Genomic DNA, 18,436 nt, shown 5'->3' on the forward strand with positions numbered 1-18,436 from the left:
GAGAGGTAGTAATACCGAAACACTTTGAGGTCTGACAATAGCCCCTTTCACACAGTGATACCAGTAAATATTAAGGGTGTCACGATCCTCCAAATCCTCGATTCGATTACATTTTTGACTCTAAAGGCACGATTCGATTCTCGATTATGAATAATTAATTAATTAATGACCAATTAATTATTTGTAGCCTACTGTTTAAACTACCTGACCTGCATGGTCTTTGTTTTACCCATAAACAAATCATACAGTAAATGAATAAAGGCAAGTTACACACATAATTACCACCTGTCAATCACTTTTTCTGCGGGACTCATGAATAGGCAGTGATCTGTGTCGTTATAACTGTGTCGTTACAACCAACAGGAACCAGCCAACAGAATCTGAGGTGTTCGCTAAAATGACTAAGTACAAGTGAGTGAAAGATTGAAGCAGTCCTCTGACTGCCTGGACCTGCTGTCTCGAGCGCAGCTGTGTATGCGTCTGTGTCTGTTTGGTCACGTGATGTGCATTTTCAGAGGTAGAGAGGAAGGAGGGCTGCTACACGCCACTGTGGATGTCAAATCGTTGTCGTTCTAAAATGCCATTTAAAAACAAAGACAGTGTAAACAGGCCTTGAGTGTGTACTTTTCGCGAGCGGATTTGCAACGGGGGCGGGCGGAGGATCGCGATGCCGGTGTTGTCTATCGGACGAACCGTACGTAATACGTACTTAGCAGAGCTTGCAAAACTGTGTTTTTGTTTTGTCGACAACACGAACGTTGTCAACATAACTCACTGGAAATCCAAAATGCTTACACACCGGCGACTTCATTGAAAGAGGAGAGGGTTTAAGTTCTGTCGACGGGTCTGCGTCTGCAGTTTAACAAGCACTTCAACAAGCCTGTTTTTTTCCCGTTTGGCAAGCCAAGCTGACGTGACATGGGGGCGTGGCAGCATCGACGATTCTATTTTTTGATTCGATAATCGAAATTGAGCATAAATTTCGATCACCCCTAGTAAATATCCAGAAAAATATCCGGAACGACTTTACCGGTATATTCAAAAAAAGCGCTGTTCACACAGGCGAGGACGTTACGGAAATTTTCCAGAAAAGACATTTCTTTCACACATCCATTCCAAAATACCGGTAAATTCTGACATCATTCACCACAAATGAGCCTTAAACGGTTGCGCTTGTATTTGTAAACATTTGACTACATTATAAACTCTGTGGATGATCAGTATTGTGAACAACTTCGATGAAAACATATAGAGGATCCCTTTCGCATGTCGAGATGTTCATTATATGTGCGTGTGCTGGTGCTCACAGGCTGTTTCACAGGCACACGCAAAGCTTGAAGGTAAACAAACAGCGGCTTATAAGCATCTTATCGATGCTTATTTACACAGTTGGCATTAAGAAGAACATATAAACGTGATCTGACTAACTTCTAGCAACTAAATGCGTCTGGGAAAATATTCAAAGGCTTTTATTCTCATAAACCGCGCGCACGTAAATGCGTCTGACTGTTCTGATTGGCTAAAGCAGACGTCTCACGTCAGCACGTTCTAGACGTGCATGCGCTCTTTCCGGCAATCTTCCTTCTGCATTCACACAGCGCAGCATTCCGGCAAATTACCGGTAATGTTACAACTTCTCTTTCCGGAAAATAGCCAGAACGAATTTACCGGTATTTTCAAAAAGGACCTGTTCACACATACAACCTTTCCGGAAAATTGTCGGTTATTTTCCCGAAAGGTCTGTGTGTGTGAAAGGGGCTTTTGACTGTGGACTACGTTTTACAAAGTGGTCAATCCACTGGTTTGTCTATTAATGTCATCCCATCATGAACATTTTTGTTATCATGATCTGTTAAAACAAAAGTTTCGGCAATCTTTTAAACTTGATGTCCACAATCTCGTTACTGCATGCTGTAATTTATTTAGTTAAATGTTTTCATCGTAATTTTTGCACATTTTTTCCTCATGGAATCAAAATTTTACTCTAGTCATTTGTGCGCATAATAGATTGAACCTTAAATTTAAGTCTATATTTGACCAATCCCACAGGTGAATTGAAAATGCATTGAATTACCAACTATTAGGGTTGAATGGACTGAGAATGACACAAAAGTTTATGTATTTTCTGACTACTAATCTAGCACATGATTATGGGTTGTGCTGTGAGGAACCACACCAACACAAGACATGCACATTCAGTGTATTCCTCCAAAACCCAAAGATTTCAATCAAAGTTATAGTTGGCATTTACTTTCTTTTCCATTTATTGTAAGCAATAAAGCAGTGACTTCCTGCTTTAAACCAGGTATGCCCTAACTTTTTCATATAAAAGGCCAAAAATCAAATATCTAGAGAACTGGAAGGGACGTGATGGTGGAGAAAAAAAAAATAGGTGGAAGAAAAAAAAAGAAACGAGTGATAGAAAAACATGTTTTTGAAGGTTTTTGCATTGCCTCGCAAAACTGTTGTTCGACAAACACTTCACTTTATACATGACAACTTTTGCCGGGACTCTCGTATTTTACCATTATATCCTAGGTATTCTCCCATATTTCTCTCATATTTTTAATCTTAAAAGCATGTTGAAAATAATATAAAAATGTCACTTTTTTTTTGCAAAATTCACTTTCTTTCCATTAAAGCTGAGCGTCGATCAGCGCTCCTCATATGCAACCTCTGAATCAGTGAATGCATAAGCGCTGACTGACTACCAGATCAGCTGTACACACCATTTAAAGAGGAGCTAAAGTGCAGGACAATTTGGGATTCTGGTGTGTTTAAACCAAGCGGCAACCTCCCGCTCTCCCTCAGGAAGCCAATACGTAAGTAACTAAAACTGCAATTCATCCGAAACTCCGCTAGTCCTGGCCGCTGCTGGCTCCAAAACAGAGCAAATTTCAATTGAGTCCACTGTTAGAATGGCCAACTTTACAGCAGAAAAAAAGGTGTTTACAGCCTGGTACAAAAAAAAAAGATTTTGGTTAATACAGCTAATATTACCCTTCATGACAACTGTGAGGGGGGTGAATTTTTTTTATAACTCATCCGTTTCCTTTATATTAGGTTATATTAAGTTTGCATAATTAAGGGAGTGGCCACTTGAGTGACAGCTAGGTCTCGTTGGTCGGCGTCTCGTCACCTCAGCTGAATCCTGCAGATTAGCCACTGAACTCAGCATATTTATCGTATTTCTGTGTTGTTTTATGTGGCTTTACACAGTCAACTGCTTTTTGGACTTGTTTCCTACAATTATTAAATGGCATGGCATGCTGAGTGCACTTAATTGTGCTCATAAACCATTCACGTGGCCTCCGTTTCCCATGCAAGTAAAGTTATATACTTGTATACCATCTCTATACATGTATTTGTTTTATTTAAGATCATTTATCGTTTATATTTAGAGCTGTAATGCACTCCAGAATCTGTCAGATTGATTTGCTGTAGGCTCTAGAACAGTCATCTGAAGCGTTGTCATACAGTGTTATGCAGGATTTCATCAATAGTCTTACATTAACTAACACAAACTATATCTGAAGTGTTTGGAAGTACTTCGCGTTTTCCTCCTGTTAAAAAACGTCATAAGAACAATGTTTAGTGGCTCAATGTATTACAGCAGTGTTTTTAAAAGTCTAAACACTTTATTGATATAGTGTACAACCAAGCACAAGTGGTCAGAATATAAACGAGTCAGGGGTGATAAAGTATTAAGCGTTCTCCCAAAGTAAAGTGTGTCTGAGCCAGGTCCAAGCTAAATGCCAGCAGGAGTCTGTAGCTCCGCTCACTCTCCGCCTCTTTGCCCTTGTTTGGTATCCCGCCGTGGGTGTGATGACGCGCGAACAAAATAGGGACGGTTGGCCGCGCCAACTTGTGGCTTCTTTTGCGCTCTTTAGAAACCTATGGGTGACGTCACGAATACTACGTCCATATATTTTACAGTCTATGGTTTAAACAAATACACTTAATATGTAATCATGCAGGATGTCTTGCGTGTTTTATTTTAAACATAACTAATTTCTTCTTAAATGAGCACAAACAGTTAAAGTATGCTTTCGTTATATATCATTGCGTTCGTAAAGTGACACCTCGGTAATCGAACAAAACAAAACGAGAGATTCATTTGCTGCTCTTCACTTATTTGATAACGGAGTTGTCACAGCTGATCTGGGATCAGTTTATTTGTCAGCGCATATTCACTGATTCAGAGGTTGCATATGAGGGGCGCTGATCGACGCACAGCTTTAATGGAAAGAAAGTGAATTCAGACATTTTTATATCAATTTCAACATGCTTTCAAGATGAAAAATATGAGAGAAATATGAAAAAAAAAACAAACAAACGAATAATAGGATATAATATATGGGACAATCCCAGCAAAAACAGGAGGGTTGCACACATAGGGCTCAACCTGTGCAGTGCACATGCCCTTTTTAGTCTTGGATAGAAAGTGCCCTTCCAAAATGATCAAAAGTGCCCCCGCGACGCGGCACACCCTCGGTCCCGCCCTTCAGTAGGCGCGCGACAACACCGCTCTTCAGTACGCGCGCAACAACACCCCCCCCTCCCCTCTTCAAAAAAATTATCCTGCACATGCCCTTTGGACGGTCTCTGCACGGGCCTGTTGTCACTTATGAAGTGAAGTGTTTGTCGAGGGAACGCAAAACATCTTTGCGAGGGAATGCAAAAACTTTTTAAAATACGTTTACCTATCACTGTTTTTTTTTTTTTTTTCACCCATTTTTTTCTCCACAATCACCTCCCTTGCGGGTCTCCGTAAATATCATCGAGAGCTGTAGGTCGAAGGTAAATATACTAAACTATATTACATTAAAGTTGCCATGGGTAATTTCAAAATTAATTCAAATTTCTAAATATTTCAAAATAAATAGAAAACATTTATTTTAATCATATAAACTAATGAAGTAAAAAATTTTAAATAACATATTGCATTAAAAAAAAAAATCGCATTTAGAACACAGTGGAGTGAATACACTAGTAAAGCAGAATCTGCCTTTGACTTGATTTGGTCACAAAGCTCCAGCATTTTTGGGTGCCAGCATGTACTTTTAATAAGCTAAATCTGATTTATTTACACCATTCAAACATTTCAGTTCGCTTTAACATTAAAACAAACAAGGGGTTACATTACATTTGAATTGACAAAATCAAAATCATCTCCCTCTCTTCTCAGATGGAATGGAGGACCAAATCAAAGGTTGCCATGGGCCAAATTTGGCCCACAGGCCCTAGTTTTGGCATCTCTGAATTAAACCATAAGGTCACAAAAGGCCTATCTGAACATGTTAATTCCAGGTGGAAACTGTAAAGCTTGGCAGTCCACTTATCAATGGATTACTGAAAATGCTTGTTAACACAAGGTTAAATCTCTTGGTGTGTTTTTGTGGTAACAAAACAACATTTAAACGGTAACCGCAAGTGTCTTTAATGTGGCTGGTATTAAAAATTAATAATTTATTCCATAACTCCAGTTTTACAACTTGCATTTGGTACCTCCCGGGCATTAATTTTGGTCCTTGAGCATAATCAAGAAAAGACATCAGACTCATAATAAGTTTTCAACTATAAAGTCTTTTAATGATCATTACAGAGCGAAACGCAGTGAACAGACTGGTACAACAACGAAAACAAAACAAAAGAGAAATCTGGAGCCAGGATTGTACATGTCAGTCAAAACAGCAGGCATCTCAAGACATTCTGCTTTTCACACTGGTGTTACAGTTAAAGTGGACCCTCGGCGTTTAAGAAACATCGAGAGAACAGCAAGAGAAATCCCACATGTTTTTCAGTCCCATTCAATGACCAGCAGACATTTCGGATTTAGGAGACAGAGCTCCAGATCGAAATAACAAAAATGAAAAAAAAAGAAAAATTTATGTAAATGTGCACCCGGTTTATTTTTAAACACCATCCACACGCACCCCACTGCACATCTCAACAAATAAAGTGAAAGTGGAAAAAAAATAAATATTTATTTTTAAAAACTCAAGGCACAAATATGAATACTGCAAAAATGTAACACTCGACACATTACAGATCTGTAATGGTGAATAAATCTTTTTTTTTTTTTTTAAACTCTCTATCTATTGTTTGTTGTATTTTCTGGATATTTTCGGACAGAATGGAGCAGCTATGAAAGGGCTGGAAAATGAGATGATATGAATGCAAATTAGCGGACAGATGACAGCACTGAAAATAAAAGCTTCCCCAAAAAGCTAAATGCCAGAACCAAACACACCAGAGCAGTCTCACAAGTACCTTTCTCCTTTAAAAAACAAAAAACAAAAAAAAAAGTTATAAAGTTATGTCATGAAAATGGCGTCACCACCAAAAACAAACTAAATAAATGACCTAAACATTCAATATTCATATTGCATCCCACCATACTTTAAGAACAAGGTGTCATTTTCAGTCTCAAACTTTGCAACCAAGCACTTTGCAGCAGTGCAAAAGCTAATGATTAGAGCAATCCCTAACAGCCCTGTCTGATAATGAGCACAAGACTCCACCATTAATCCATTTTCAAACTAAAGTGCGGCCTCACGCCTGGATAAATAAGAAAACAGTGCACTGTGACAGGTGGAATGATACTTGTTTATTTGAACACTCTGAAAACCATGTATGCCACACTTCCCCTCTTCAAAATTTTATACTCCTTCTAAAACGCCTCTATTTCTACGTCAAACACCCAACAAGTTGTTATTTCTCACTAGCCACTTCAACACAAACACGGGGTGCAAGCCAACTCACATTTGCTCCAGCTTTGCCTAAATTTTGTTTATGTAAATGGTTGACCGTGTGCAGTGGAAAAGCATGGTGAGTTTTCCATGTCATAGCCTAGAGCTATCCTCTCATATTAAACTGCATATGTATGCAACATGTGGTCATGACATACACAGACTCACCCATATAGAAACAAACAAGTCACTTTTAGCGACCGGATCAAACGTTTATATTGAGCTACATTTCAACATACAATGCTAAAAACAGTGGGAGAGCGAAAAAGCAGACTTTGGCACCAGTAACCTCCATTTATATATTTATATTACATCTGGTTTATGAAATAACAAGAATTTTTAATTCTTGAGTTGGTCAAATGGTATTTGTAACCCGTAACCACAGTAAACAGGTCTGATTAGACCCAACTTTAAGTCTGATTGTTTAAAAGGAGACTGTAAACAGCAGACTGAGTACTGGAGATCACGTCGGGGTCACCACAAGAGTAGTAAGACTGTACTAGGGTTTTGCAAAGCGTCCATTCAGAAAATGTGAAATGAAAATATGCAGATGGAAAGAACCTACAAAAGCAAAATGTTTTGTGAGCTGTGAGTGTCTCAACTTCAAGAATTAGAAGTCCAGTTAATGCCGCTGCTAAAATCTCTCCCTCGATGTGTAATTCTTCAAGTGGACACAAACATACATGAGCGCGCACAGACAGACAGGATGTCTGAGAGGACATGAAACAGCAGTTTTAGAACACGTATATGATAACTTAAAAATAAAAATACACAAAATAAAGCAACTTATGGTACAACTCCAAAAATTAAAATTATATACAAAAAAGGCAAACATAAACCAACCAATAGTCTTCCAAAAAAAGATTTCCAACAGCTTGTAATGCTCGAAACTTTAACAGCATAAAGTTGTCATGGCCCAAGTGTGCTCCGAATGCCATTCAAGGGCAAACAATGCTGTCGCCCTCTCATTTTGGCCCTACCGGAGCACAACCTTCACACGGAGAGCTACGCACACAAACAAAACAAAACAAAACACAAAAACACAGGTTGAAATACACGCCAAACCCAGTAAAGGGCGTTTTGGCTTTAGCAGCTACAAACCCGATTGAATATCAGGTCCTCCTGCGAACGACCTGTCTCGTAAACACCTCGCTATCGCTTCAGTCACATCTACTGAGGAGTGCACTTCAAAAAGCAAGATGTGAGAATGATTATGCTATAAACAAAAGCAAAGACGGAAAAAAAAGACATTCAATAGGACTAAAGGTTTAAGACACCAAATAATCATGTAACAAAAAATAAATTAAGGCATGCAGTAGGTGATGATATCTGATGTTGGTTTTGATTTGTTGTCCTGCATTCTACGGTCATTGCTGTTGTTTTTTTTTTTTTTTTACTTTTTTTTTATTTATATGTCTGTAGTGTCCCACACCATTGAAGATTTTTTTTTAAAAATCACTTAAAATGAACAAAAACAACTAATAGCTGCCAGAAAAGAAGAGTGTTTCCATTGGAACCACAGGCGTCTTTTAGGGGACAAAGCTAAAGCATTGTTTAAAAGGCCAGTTATTTACAGGGTAGTCTGGGTAATTCATGCAACTTGTCAGCATTCTGTATAGCCATGGGACTGTTGAAAAAAAACAACCATTACACACCACCAAGGTGAGATGTATTCCATAAGATTACAAAAAAAGGTGAAGGACAGTTTTAAAATACATCCATTTAAACTGCAATAACATCATCTAGACAATTTCTCTTTAAAAAAAAACGGTAGATATGTATATAAAAAAAATTTGATATTAACAGAACATGACAAAAATGTCTATTGGCGTCAAGTATATAGTGCTGTTGCAATGTAAAACCAAGCTTTCTACAATGTAAGCACAGATGACTGGATCTAGCGTTTGATAGCCTATAAAATTCAATTAAGGCTTCGCAGTAAACATCTGATTCGTTGACGCTGGCACTCCCCACCTCTTTTTTTAAATGTGTTGTGATCATATTCGTTAAAGCCAGCATGGACATAGAGAAACATGCAATTGAACGGACGCAGTCACGCTAGTACACTTTCACAGATATGATCCAGTAGATCCGCACGCACGCGCGCACACACTCACGTCACGCAATTAACTGTGCATTAGGCAGGCCTTTGCCCTCGTTGCTCCTGTTTTTAAGGGCGTTTGGCATCGATACATCACATTTTCTGACTCGAGGGGCGGGGAAGGATTGGTCACGCTGAGCCCGTCAGTACTCTGCAATGAGGGCGAGCTCAGGATTGAGGTTGACTGTGATGTTCTTATACAGGTTGCTCAGAGAGATTTCCGGAGAGTACTGCAGATTGTTCAAGCCGTCCAGATGCTGTCGCTCTTTGGAGTACCTCAGCAACTTGTACCTGAGGGGGAGGGCGAGATGAACGCGAGTTAGCATGTCCTTGAGATAATCTGCTGGAATATGTAAAGATCTCTGCGCACGTATGACTGCAAATATGTTTTTGCCACACACGGGTCAATCCACTCTAGGTTAAACAGCAAAAGATGGATACAAGTTTTAAGGTCGGGTCAAGAGTATGCGGGTCAGAGGGAAAGATCGAACAAAGATGTTTTCTACATTCGTATCTTAGTAGTGCTTAAAGTCCTAGCTTCCTAAACAAAGGGGGGTGTTGAAGAAAGTGGATCAGTAAAAGGCTCCTTCACATGATGTTTGTTTGAACAAAAAGGCACTTCCTCAGTGCAGTCAACCTAACAATTTGCTAAGCAAGCAGTTGGTGTTTTTAAGGGGGGAGGGAGGGGACGGTGTAAGGTCAGGCTTTTCCACCCACTAGAACTGTTTTGATGCCAGAAATTTACAGGTAAAGATAAGTAAAGGTAATGGATTTTAAAAAAAAAACAATGCAAAAATAATATTATTCCTACTAAATTAATTTAGATTAAATCATTGATATTCATACACAACAGCTCAAAAATTATATTAACTGTTTAATTTGTATCCTAATTTTTACACAATACATATAACACATGGTGAGAATGCAAAGTCTCAGGTGTCATTTAAGAGCTCTTACAAGAGTTATGTAAGAGTTATTAATGAATTCATTTGACTTAACTGGATTCATTTTGCAGTTGAAATTAATAATAGAAAAATGTTGACCCATGATGAACCACATCAATACTAGGTGCTTTTTGTTTTTGTTCAAAATTCTGCTTGCTAGATACTAGCATACACTGGAAAAGAAATCTTTATTATTTAGTATGCAAGGATTATGTAAATTACAATATTATAATATGCTTTTTAGGGATGCTGTGCAAATTAAAATGTAAATATGTTTATTACAGTAAAATTAAATAGGTAACACTTTATAATAACTACACACTATGAATCATTTACTAAGCATTAGCATCCAGTGAATTCATTATTTGTTAAGCATTAACTCTACATTAATAAGCAGTTTATAACTGCAGCTACAAATGCTCTATTCTTGACTTATAAGCACCCATATAATGCGTTTAAAAATTGTATTTTCATACTTAGTTAATGATTTATATTTCATTCCTAAATTAAGTATTGCATTATTTACAAACCAGTTGTATTTAAGAGTAGTTGAGGGTTTTTAGGATAATTCAAAATGAGTTAGTAAATGATTAATATACTATTGAAATCAACATTTATATATCTTATAATTCAGGCATATACTAATAGTTAACTAATATGTTAATAAATGCTTTATTAACTCAATTACATGCAGTTTTGTGACCTAATCTAAAGTGAGGACTATTCATGCTTTATAAATCCCTTGTAAATGACAAAGGCTCAGAATCATAAAAATAATCCTTGCAATCTTTTTTAAAAAGTAAAGTTACAGTAAAGTTCAAACATTGATGAATAACAGTAGTGTCAAAATATGACAAACTAGATAAAACAACAACAATTTAATAATTTAACAATATAATAAGATGCAATGTTTATTTTAGTAAAGGTTGCAAAGATTTATTTTTTATTTGAAGTACAGTTTCATTTGTGTATCTGTAAGTGAATAGTAATAAATAGTGTCATTTTTTCTGTTTAGAATTTAACTGAGCCTTTATTTGTCATTTATAAGGGATTTATAAAGCATGAATAGTCCTCACTTTAGATTAGGTCACAAAACTGGATGAAGTTGAGTTAATAAAGCATTTATTAACACACATAGTAACCATTAATATCTGCCTGAATAATAAGATATATAAACGTTGATTTCAATAGTTTATTAATAATTTACTAACTCATTCTGAATGATCCTAAAAACCCCTCAACTACTCTTAAATACAACTGGTTTGTAAATAATGCAATACTTAATTTAGGAATGAAATATAAATCATTAACTAAGTATGAAAGTATAATTATTAAACACATTGTATAGGTGCTTATAAGTCAAGAATAGAGAATTTGTAACTTCAGTTATAAACTGCTTACTAACGCTTATTAATGTAGAGTTAATGCTTAACAGATAATGAATTCACTATTTGCTAATGCTTAATAAATGATTTAGAGTGTGTAGTTATTATAAAGTGTTACCAATAAATATTAAAGTGATACATATCTGTGTCTGTAGCTTTTAAGAAAAATATAAAATGAAAATGTACTAATATATATATATATATATATATATATATATATATATATATATATATATATATATATATATATACGCATACATGCATTATATGCAGTTTAATTTTGTGATGACATTAGAATTCAATTAAATTGCACTGACCTTCCCAAGAATTGCACTTCTCCTCTGTGGTGATGGGGGATAGATTTGTATTTGCCAATATCACCTTCTGGCCTGGTAACATTGAAGCCTGCATAATGAACCCTGAAAAACAACAAAAACACACTGTTACAAATGGCCATGAGACGATAACTGTTATATATGTACAACATGGTTTGGAAAAGTCAAGGTTTTAAAACCTAAGGTATGTGGAACGGTGCTTTCACCTAAACAGGCAAAGTTTCTAAATGGACCAAAGTAGCTAAAAAAAGTCACGTGTGAGTACACAGGGGGGTTGGGGGGTTTTGGTGTTTGACAGTGTGCGTGCGACATGACTGAAAAGCGAGGAGAGATGCGGTGGGCAGGGGTGTGAGAAGGGTACGCAACGTATTTGAGGACCGGGATTGAGACCCGCGATTTCCGGGAGACTATCACCCGTTTGCGGCATCCGGGAGTCTCGGTGCATTTGCGGATAACTCCCGGTACTTCCCGCTTTACTCATAATTCTCTCTTCATAAAGCCTTATGCCTATTACATATCCATAAAACACTGTGATATAGCCGGGCTAGGATCGTATCGCTTTCTCACTGCAATCTATCTGCTCTAGATTTCGTTTCAATCGAGCCGAGACCATCTCATTCAGGCAAACTCAGACTGATTGTTTTGGCGCGGATCCGAGCGTGATTGCTGGATTCACATATGCCAAACGAACCACGCTAACTTGGCAAACGAGACAGGTTCCGAAACAAAAGTCTATGTCTAAGTTAACGATTAATTTGAATTATTTTGCCTGACAAGTTTACTGTTGCAAAATATTATAAATGTTTCTCAAAATAACATATTTTGTATTCAAAATGGAAAAAGTTTTTTTTTTTCTCCAGAAATTTAAAAAGAACATATTTTGTAGCAGTAATCACAATACAGTAAAACCATGATACTTGCATCCAAGGTTATCATACCATCAGAATCTTATACTGTCCCATGACTAGTTACAAATAAAAATATTGATTTAGACACAAGGTAGTCAGTGTGACAACATCCAATCACATAACACTATACACTAGGGATGCTACGGTTCTCAATATAATATTGAACATACGGTACGACCTCCACTGTTCAATATGCACCTGTGAATTGCAGTTTTCTCTATGTTTCCATCGTAGTTTATGCGCATATATTCTATCGAAAAAAAGTTTATCCTACTCAATTATGTGCATGTTTTTAATGCATATTTTCAACAGTTATGTGCATCTTGACGTTTCCATCAATCGTTTTTATGCACATATTCAAAATGAGCATTAAAATAGGTGGGTGGAAACGTAAGGCTAAGGTGAGAAATACCGCTTTGTCTCTAAAACAGGGGAAGAGACCGACAGAAACTCAGAGTTTAGAGAATAAAACCTGCTCCTGACCAGGTTTGGTTCACATAGTAAGTTACCACGGTAACTAACTCTGAGTTAAAGTTACCTCTCTTTCAGAATCAGGCTTGACTTACCCTGCATTCTCGAATTTAACAAACCTGCCATTTTGAAACAGAAAACCCAGAGTTTCTCTCATTTCAGGGTTAAAATACTCGGAGTTTTCACTTAACCTTCTTTCTGAAACAGGCCTCTGGTCATATGGGAACTTCTCGCATACTGTTTTTCCAAATCTATGAATTCTAACATGCTACTTAGCTCGCATACTGTTTTTAACGTACTATATAGTATGGAAGTATGATTTGCTGGCACCTATTGCCATTTGAGTTCATTATTATAGAATATAATTTAACTTGTTAAATATTAAAACGTAACATTAATTCCCTGTTAATAAAATAATCGCCATGCTGGTCCTATATTTACACACATACTAAGAAATCAAACAGAACCAACCTGTTCCAGAGGTCATCGTCCTCTCCTCCCCAGCCCCAGAATGCATTGGGAAAGCCATTGATCTTGAGAAACTGTTCAACAGTAAGTCCACTCACTCCACCAAAAAACTCATTGTAGGGAAGGCTGAAAACACACACAATATTTGACAGTCACTAAACTGAAGAACCACAACAAACTCTAGAAAAACCTTCTAAAATAAATTCAAACAAACAAAAGGAGAACAGAGAACACAAGAAGAAACTGAAACCTTACCATCAGGGATCTCTTGAAAGCAATAGGCAACAAAAAACAAGCCTTTTAATAGTACAGACTGTCATACTACTTTACAAGGTGATGAGGAGATTCAGCACACATTTATTCCTTTGCAGGCTGTCCACAGTTTTAGTTCCAACCAAGATCCACCCTAAGGAATAATTTTTCTTTTAAACCCGAGCATAGGAAAGCCGCACCATCGCATCACATGCAAAATAAGGGTAAATTATCCAACTATTCCCAAACACTTCTGCGGAGCAATTATGGAAGTTAACGCATCCATATGCAAATCTCATGATCTGCATAACGGAGAATGAAAATCCCAACATTTATAGTCACTGATAATACAATATTTGCAAGCTGGTATCATTGAATATGTCACTAACTTTGCAAAACTACAGACAGAAACACATGCACTGGGCACTGACTCCAAGATGGAGTCTGTTAGAATGAAGTTAAAATACTTATTCTATTTTATATTTAAGACATGACATTTCTAGCATTTTATATTGGTGGTAGTTTCACACATGCAAGAGTATACATTTTTTATGAATATAAGTGTACAAGCAATGGAAATGAGGGGAATAGAATAGTTCAGATTATTTGAACTTCACAATATTCCAAACCATGTTTAAGTAAAACATTGTGCATTAACACAGTGCCGTTCCTTAACCAAATTGAGATCAAATGATTTATGATCTACTATTTGAAAGAATGATTCAGTGAATCACTTAAAACAACCACCTTTCCTATTTATTTACCCATTATGGCCCATTTCCACTATGGTACGGTTTGGTTTGGTACGCTTTTATGGCCGTTACTGTCAAAAGGCGTACCAAACTGAAACGTACCACTTTTTCGGCACCCTTTCGAAAGGATACCAAACACGAGAAAGGGTACCAAAAGGCGGTTCTAATCGCGCAGCTGAACGCTATTGGTTTACAGAGAAACTCGCTTGCGCAACGAGCAAGAATGAAAACAAAAAACCCCGCCATGTTAAGAAGACAGTCGACAAGTCGAGAGATTACAGCGTAATTATATATACATATAATAACGAGAGATGGTCGACCAGGGTTCAAACAAACCTTGTCGTCTTCTTGATGAACAGCCACAAAGCCAAAAAGAAGAGCAGATTTGCCCCTTGCCCCTTAGTTTTTTACGAGCCAGTCTATAGCGTGAGCGGTTTTGCTTTCTTGCTTGCACTCACCGTGTGTCTATATCTAAAAAACAACAAACTTCTTGAGCTGACGATAATAATGTGCGCTTGATTATTGACGAGCTTTTGAAACTGATCCTGTCAGAAACTGACAAACACAAGAGTGAACCGCAAAAATACAAAAACAAAAGGAGAAGCTGGAAAAAAGGAGCACATTATTTTTTCAGCAAACATGAACAAACTGCCCTGTTAACTATTATGATCACCTTCTGGACTATTATGAACTCAGAATGATGGAATGACTCTAATAGAGACTACACGTGCTGCTGAAGATTAAAGACACAGATGAGAGGTTTGCTCTGACTGAGGCCTATATAATGTTGTGTTTGAACCTATATAAGGCCTAAATGTCTGCTATGTATAGTTTTTCTGTAGTTTTTAACATATAGGAGACTGTAAGGGTCTGTATGTGTTCATATATGTTGCATTTATTTATTTATTTTATATAATTACAGACGTTACAGTGGGCTATTTCACACTATCATTGATCAGCAGTTATAATCAACTCATGTTCATAGAAAAGTTAGTAATAAACATTTATAAACATGTATTTGTGTGTATAAAGCACCTTTTTGTGAGAAGTGCTTCTCATATGATATGTGAACAACCTGTACGGATTTACTGTAGACATTTCCTCGATCGAAAATAACGTCGACTGAAACTTTCTGTAGTACAACACGCCCATCAAAAGGGTACCCTTGGTAGTGGAAACGCAAGCCTGATAAATGTGACCCGTACCAGTCAGTGGAAACGAGCCATTAGAAACAATGAAAGCACAAAACCACACTCGGCAAGTATCAATCCTCCAGCTTCAAAAGCATTTCAGTTCTACTTCACGTTTGTGCAATTTCACAGCGGTTTACTGAACTTATGAAAGCACTAATTGCAGACCTGCATTAGTGACCAAACATGTCAGGATGTCTTTGAGAAACAGGCACTCAAACGCAGCTACTACAGGGATTTTCTGGTGCTTAACATTGGCGAAATTACACAGACAATTTCCTAAAGCCCTCTAAAAGGGTTTGAACAAACATTATGGTCTGGATGAACGAGAAACAAAAAAGAAAAAGACAAAAGACTCTCAAGCATGGCATGAAAGCCTATACATAAATAAGTAGTTATCAGAAAAACAAGTTTAATTATAGGTTCTTCAGGAAACGCACATTAAAATCAATGCAAAAACACCCTAAATATTCAAGCGTCCAAGTCTTCTGTGAATTTGATAAGCTCTTATTTTATATACAGATTTTCTTTGACTAGTTTTATCTTAACTAAGCTGATAGTTTTGCATGCAAAAGTGGTTTAAAAGTTCTCCTCTTAAGATCAAGCAAGTAACACAAAGTATGCTGTGGTTCAAACTGAGAAACTATATTTTCACACATTATTTTATACCAATTAATGGTTAGTTCAATGCAAAGTTAAACTACTGTTTAATTCAATTGGATCATTTGAATTAGAACTCTTTATTAAAGCATCATATAAAGCAGTGGTTCTCAAACTTTTTTCATCAAGTACCACCTCAGAAAAAAATTGTCTCTTCAAGTACCACAATTAAAATGAGCAACATTAAATACAGTAGCGTAGTTGGCCCAGTTAAGCAGCTACAACTCTGCACAGTTAAAAAACGTTGCAGATCACCTCAGAAATATAGGCTATATGTCATATATTACATATTATATGCATAATTTTTGATACAGTTTGAAATGTGTGTAGCATGTACATGACATATTTCATTTCTCCACGTACCACTACAAGGAAGTCTGCGTACCACTAGTGGTACACGTACCACAGTTTGAGAACCACTGATATAAAGCATTCTAAGGAGCCAGATCAGTCTCAAAAACAATACATTTACAAAATAAAAGACTAAATACTAAATTCAAAACACAATTTGCAAATTCAAAACAGAATTCATAAATGTACACAATATTTATGATTTTTTTCTTCAGATGCTTCAGAATGCAGCAGCACGAGTGGTCTATAATGAACCTAAAAGAGCACATGTCATTCCGCTGCTCATCCGTTTGCACTGGCTGCCAGTTGCTGCTCGCATCAAATTCAAAGCTCTGATGTTTGCTTACAAAGCGATTTCTGGCTGCGCCCCTTCTTATCTGCTCTCACTTGTGCAGATTTATAGGCCCTCCAGAAACTTGCGTACTGTGAATGAACATCGCCTCGTGGTTCCATCCCAAAGAGGGAAGAAAACACTTTCCCGAACTCTCGCACTCAATCTGCCCAGTTGGTGGAATGAACTCCCTAACTGCATCAGAACAGCAGAATCACTCACTGTCTTCAAAAAGCGACTGAAAACTCATCTATTTAGTCTCCACTTTCCTTACTAATATGCAATTCCTTCTCTGACTCCTCCTCTAACTACAAAAAAAAAAAAATTACTAATGTTTTGCTTCTTACATTTTTCTTTACACACCTGAAACTTGCCTACAGCACCTATTCATTGTTGCTTTTACAGTTGTGTAAATTGCTCCCTTGTCCTCATTTGTAAGTCGCTTTGGATAAAAGCGTCGGCTAAATGACTAAATGTAAATGTAAATATCAAAGGTGTTTTTGTTGAATAGAGCGTACAATATGGTGTTTTTAAGCATAATTAAAATTAAATTTAAAAATAATAACTTTAGGAAAAATATTTTATTACACTAATGAGAATATGGCTGCAGGAAATTGCTAAAATAAACTTAAATAATAAAATAAAACAAAATTAAATTAATAAAATAAAAAAAAAATAAAAACATTATATATATATATATATATATATATATATATATATATATATATATATATATATATATATATATATAATATAAAATGGTCATTTTAAACTATATAATGGGATGTAAAAACCAGTGAATTCACAAATTGTGTTTTGAATTTACATGTTGAATTTATGTATTCATGAACAGTGTTTTGAATTTTTCGAATTGTATTTTGTATATTTGAATTGTGCGGTGTATGCATGAGTTTTATTTTTGCAAATCTATTATTTATTTCTGGTCTTTTAATGGAGAAATCTGTCAGATTTTATAAATAGGATCATGTTTGTTTTCCGAAGACAAATGTAAACCTTATGGGTTTGCAACAACATAATGTCAGAATTAAATAAATTATTTAAGCTATGAATATTCTTAACATTTTAAACGTTTTTATTTACTTTTCTTAAATTTTAAAAGTTTTAACTTTTAATTTCATAAAAACAGATTGTTCTTTTTCTTTTATTTTGGCGTAAAATGTCATTTGGAACCCTAATAAAAACCCTCATGAACACTCCAACGAAACAAACACTAGATTTATCCCTAAGGATCTGCAAGGGTCTACAGGCACTGGATAACATCACAACAGTTAATACAATTACACATACTTAAACTTGACAATGTGTGGTCTACAACACTAAAACTCTTCAAAACACAGTCTAGAAGAGTTCAAAAACACACACTATGAAAACAAACTGCACTCATCTTAGCTGCCTTAAAAACCTGGAGCAACTGGGCAATGAAGAAAATGAAATCAAACAAACAGAAAAAAAACACCAAAAGAATGAGAGTTAAAAGAAGAGAATAACAAAAATAAACTTTTGGCAATGCTTTCA

At 36.3% G+C, this 18,436-nt stretch overlaps 2 protein-coding genes across 3 annotated transcripts in view; both read right to left on the minus strand.

Moving 5' to 3' along the window:
• dsc2l (desmocollin 2 like) overlaps positions 1–18,436 on the minus strand; it is a 1,349,056-nt gene that overhangs the window by 169,653 nt on the left and 1,160,967 nt on the right. The gene's annotated exons all lie outside the window — the stretch shown is intronic.
• Positions 5,567–18,436, minus strand: part of b4galt6 (beta-1,4-galactosyltransferase 6) — a 33,499-nt gene continuing 20,629 nt past the window's right edge. Inside the window, exons 7-9 of one of the 2 annotated variants that reach the window (XM_087296487.1) lie at positions 13,368–13,490; positions 11,500–11,601; positions 5,567–9,144 (exon numbers count right to left, since the gene is read on the minus strand). In XM_087296487.1, coding sequence (XP_087152613.1) covers positions 8,997–9,144; positions 11,500–11,601; positions 13,368–13,490 — 373 coding nt within the window. In that variant the 3' untranslated portion in view covers positions 5,567–8,996. 2 annotated transcript variants of the gene reach the window in all.

The sequence above is a fragment of the Danio rerio genome, chromosome 20 (genome assembly GCF_052040795.2).
Source record: "Danio rerio strain M-AB ecotype USA chromosome 20, GRCz13ab, whole genome shotgun sequence".
In the NCBI taxonomy this organism is placed as follows: Eukaryota; Metazoa; Chordata; class Actinopteri; order Cypriniformes; family Danionidae; genus Danio; species Danio rerio.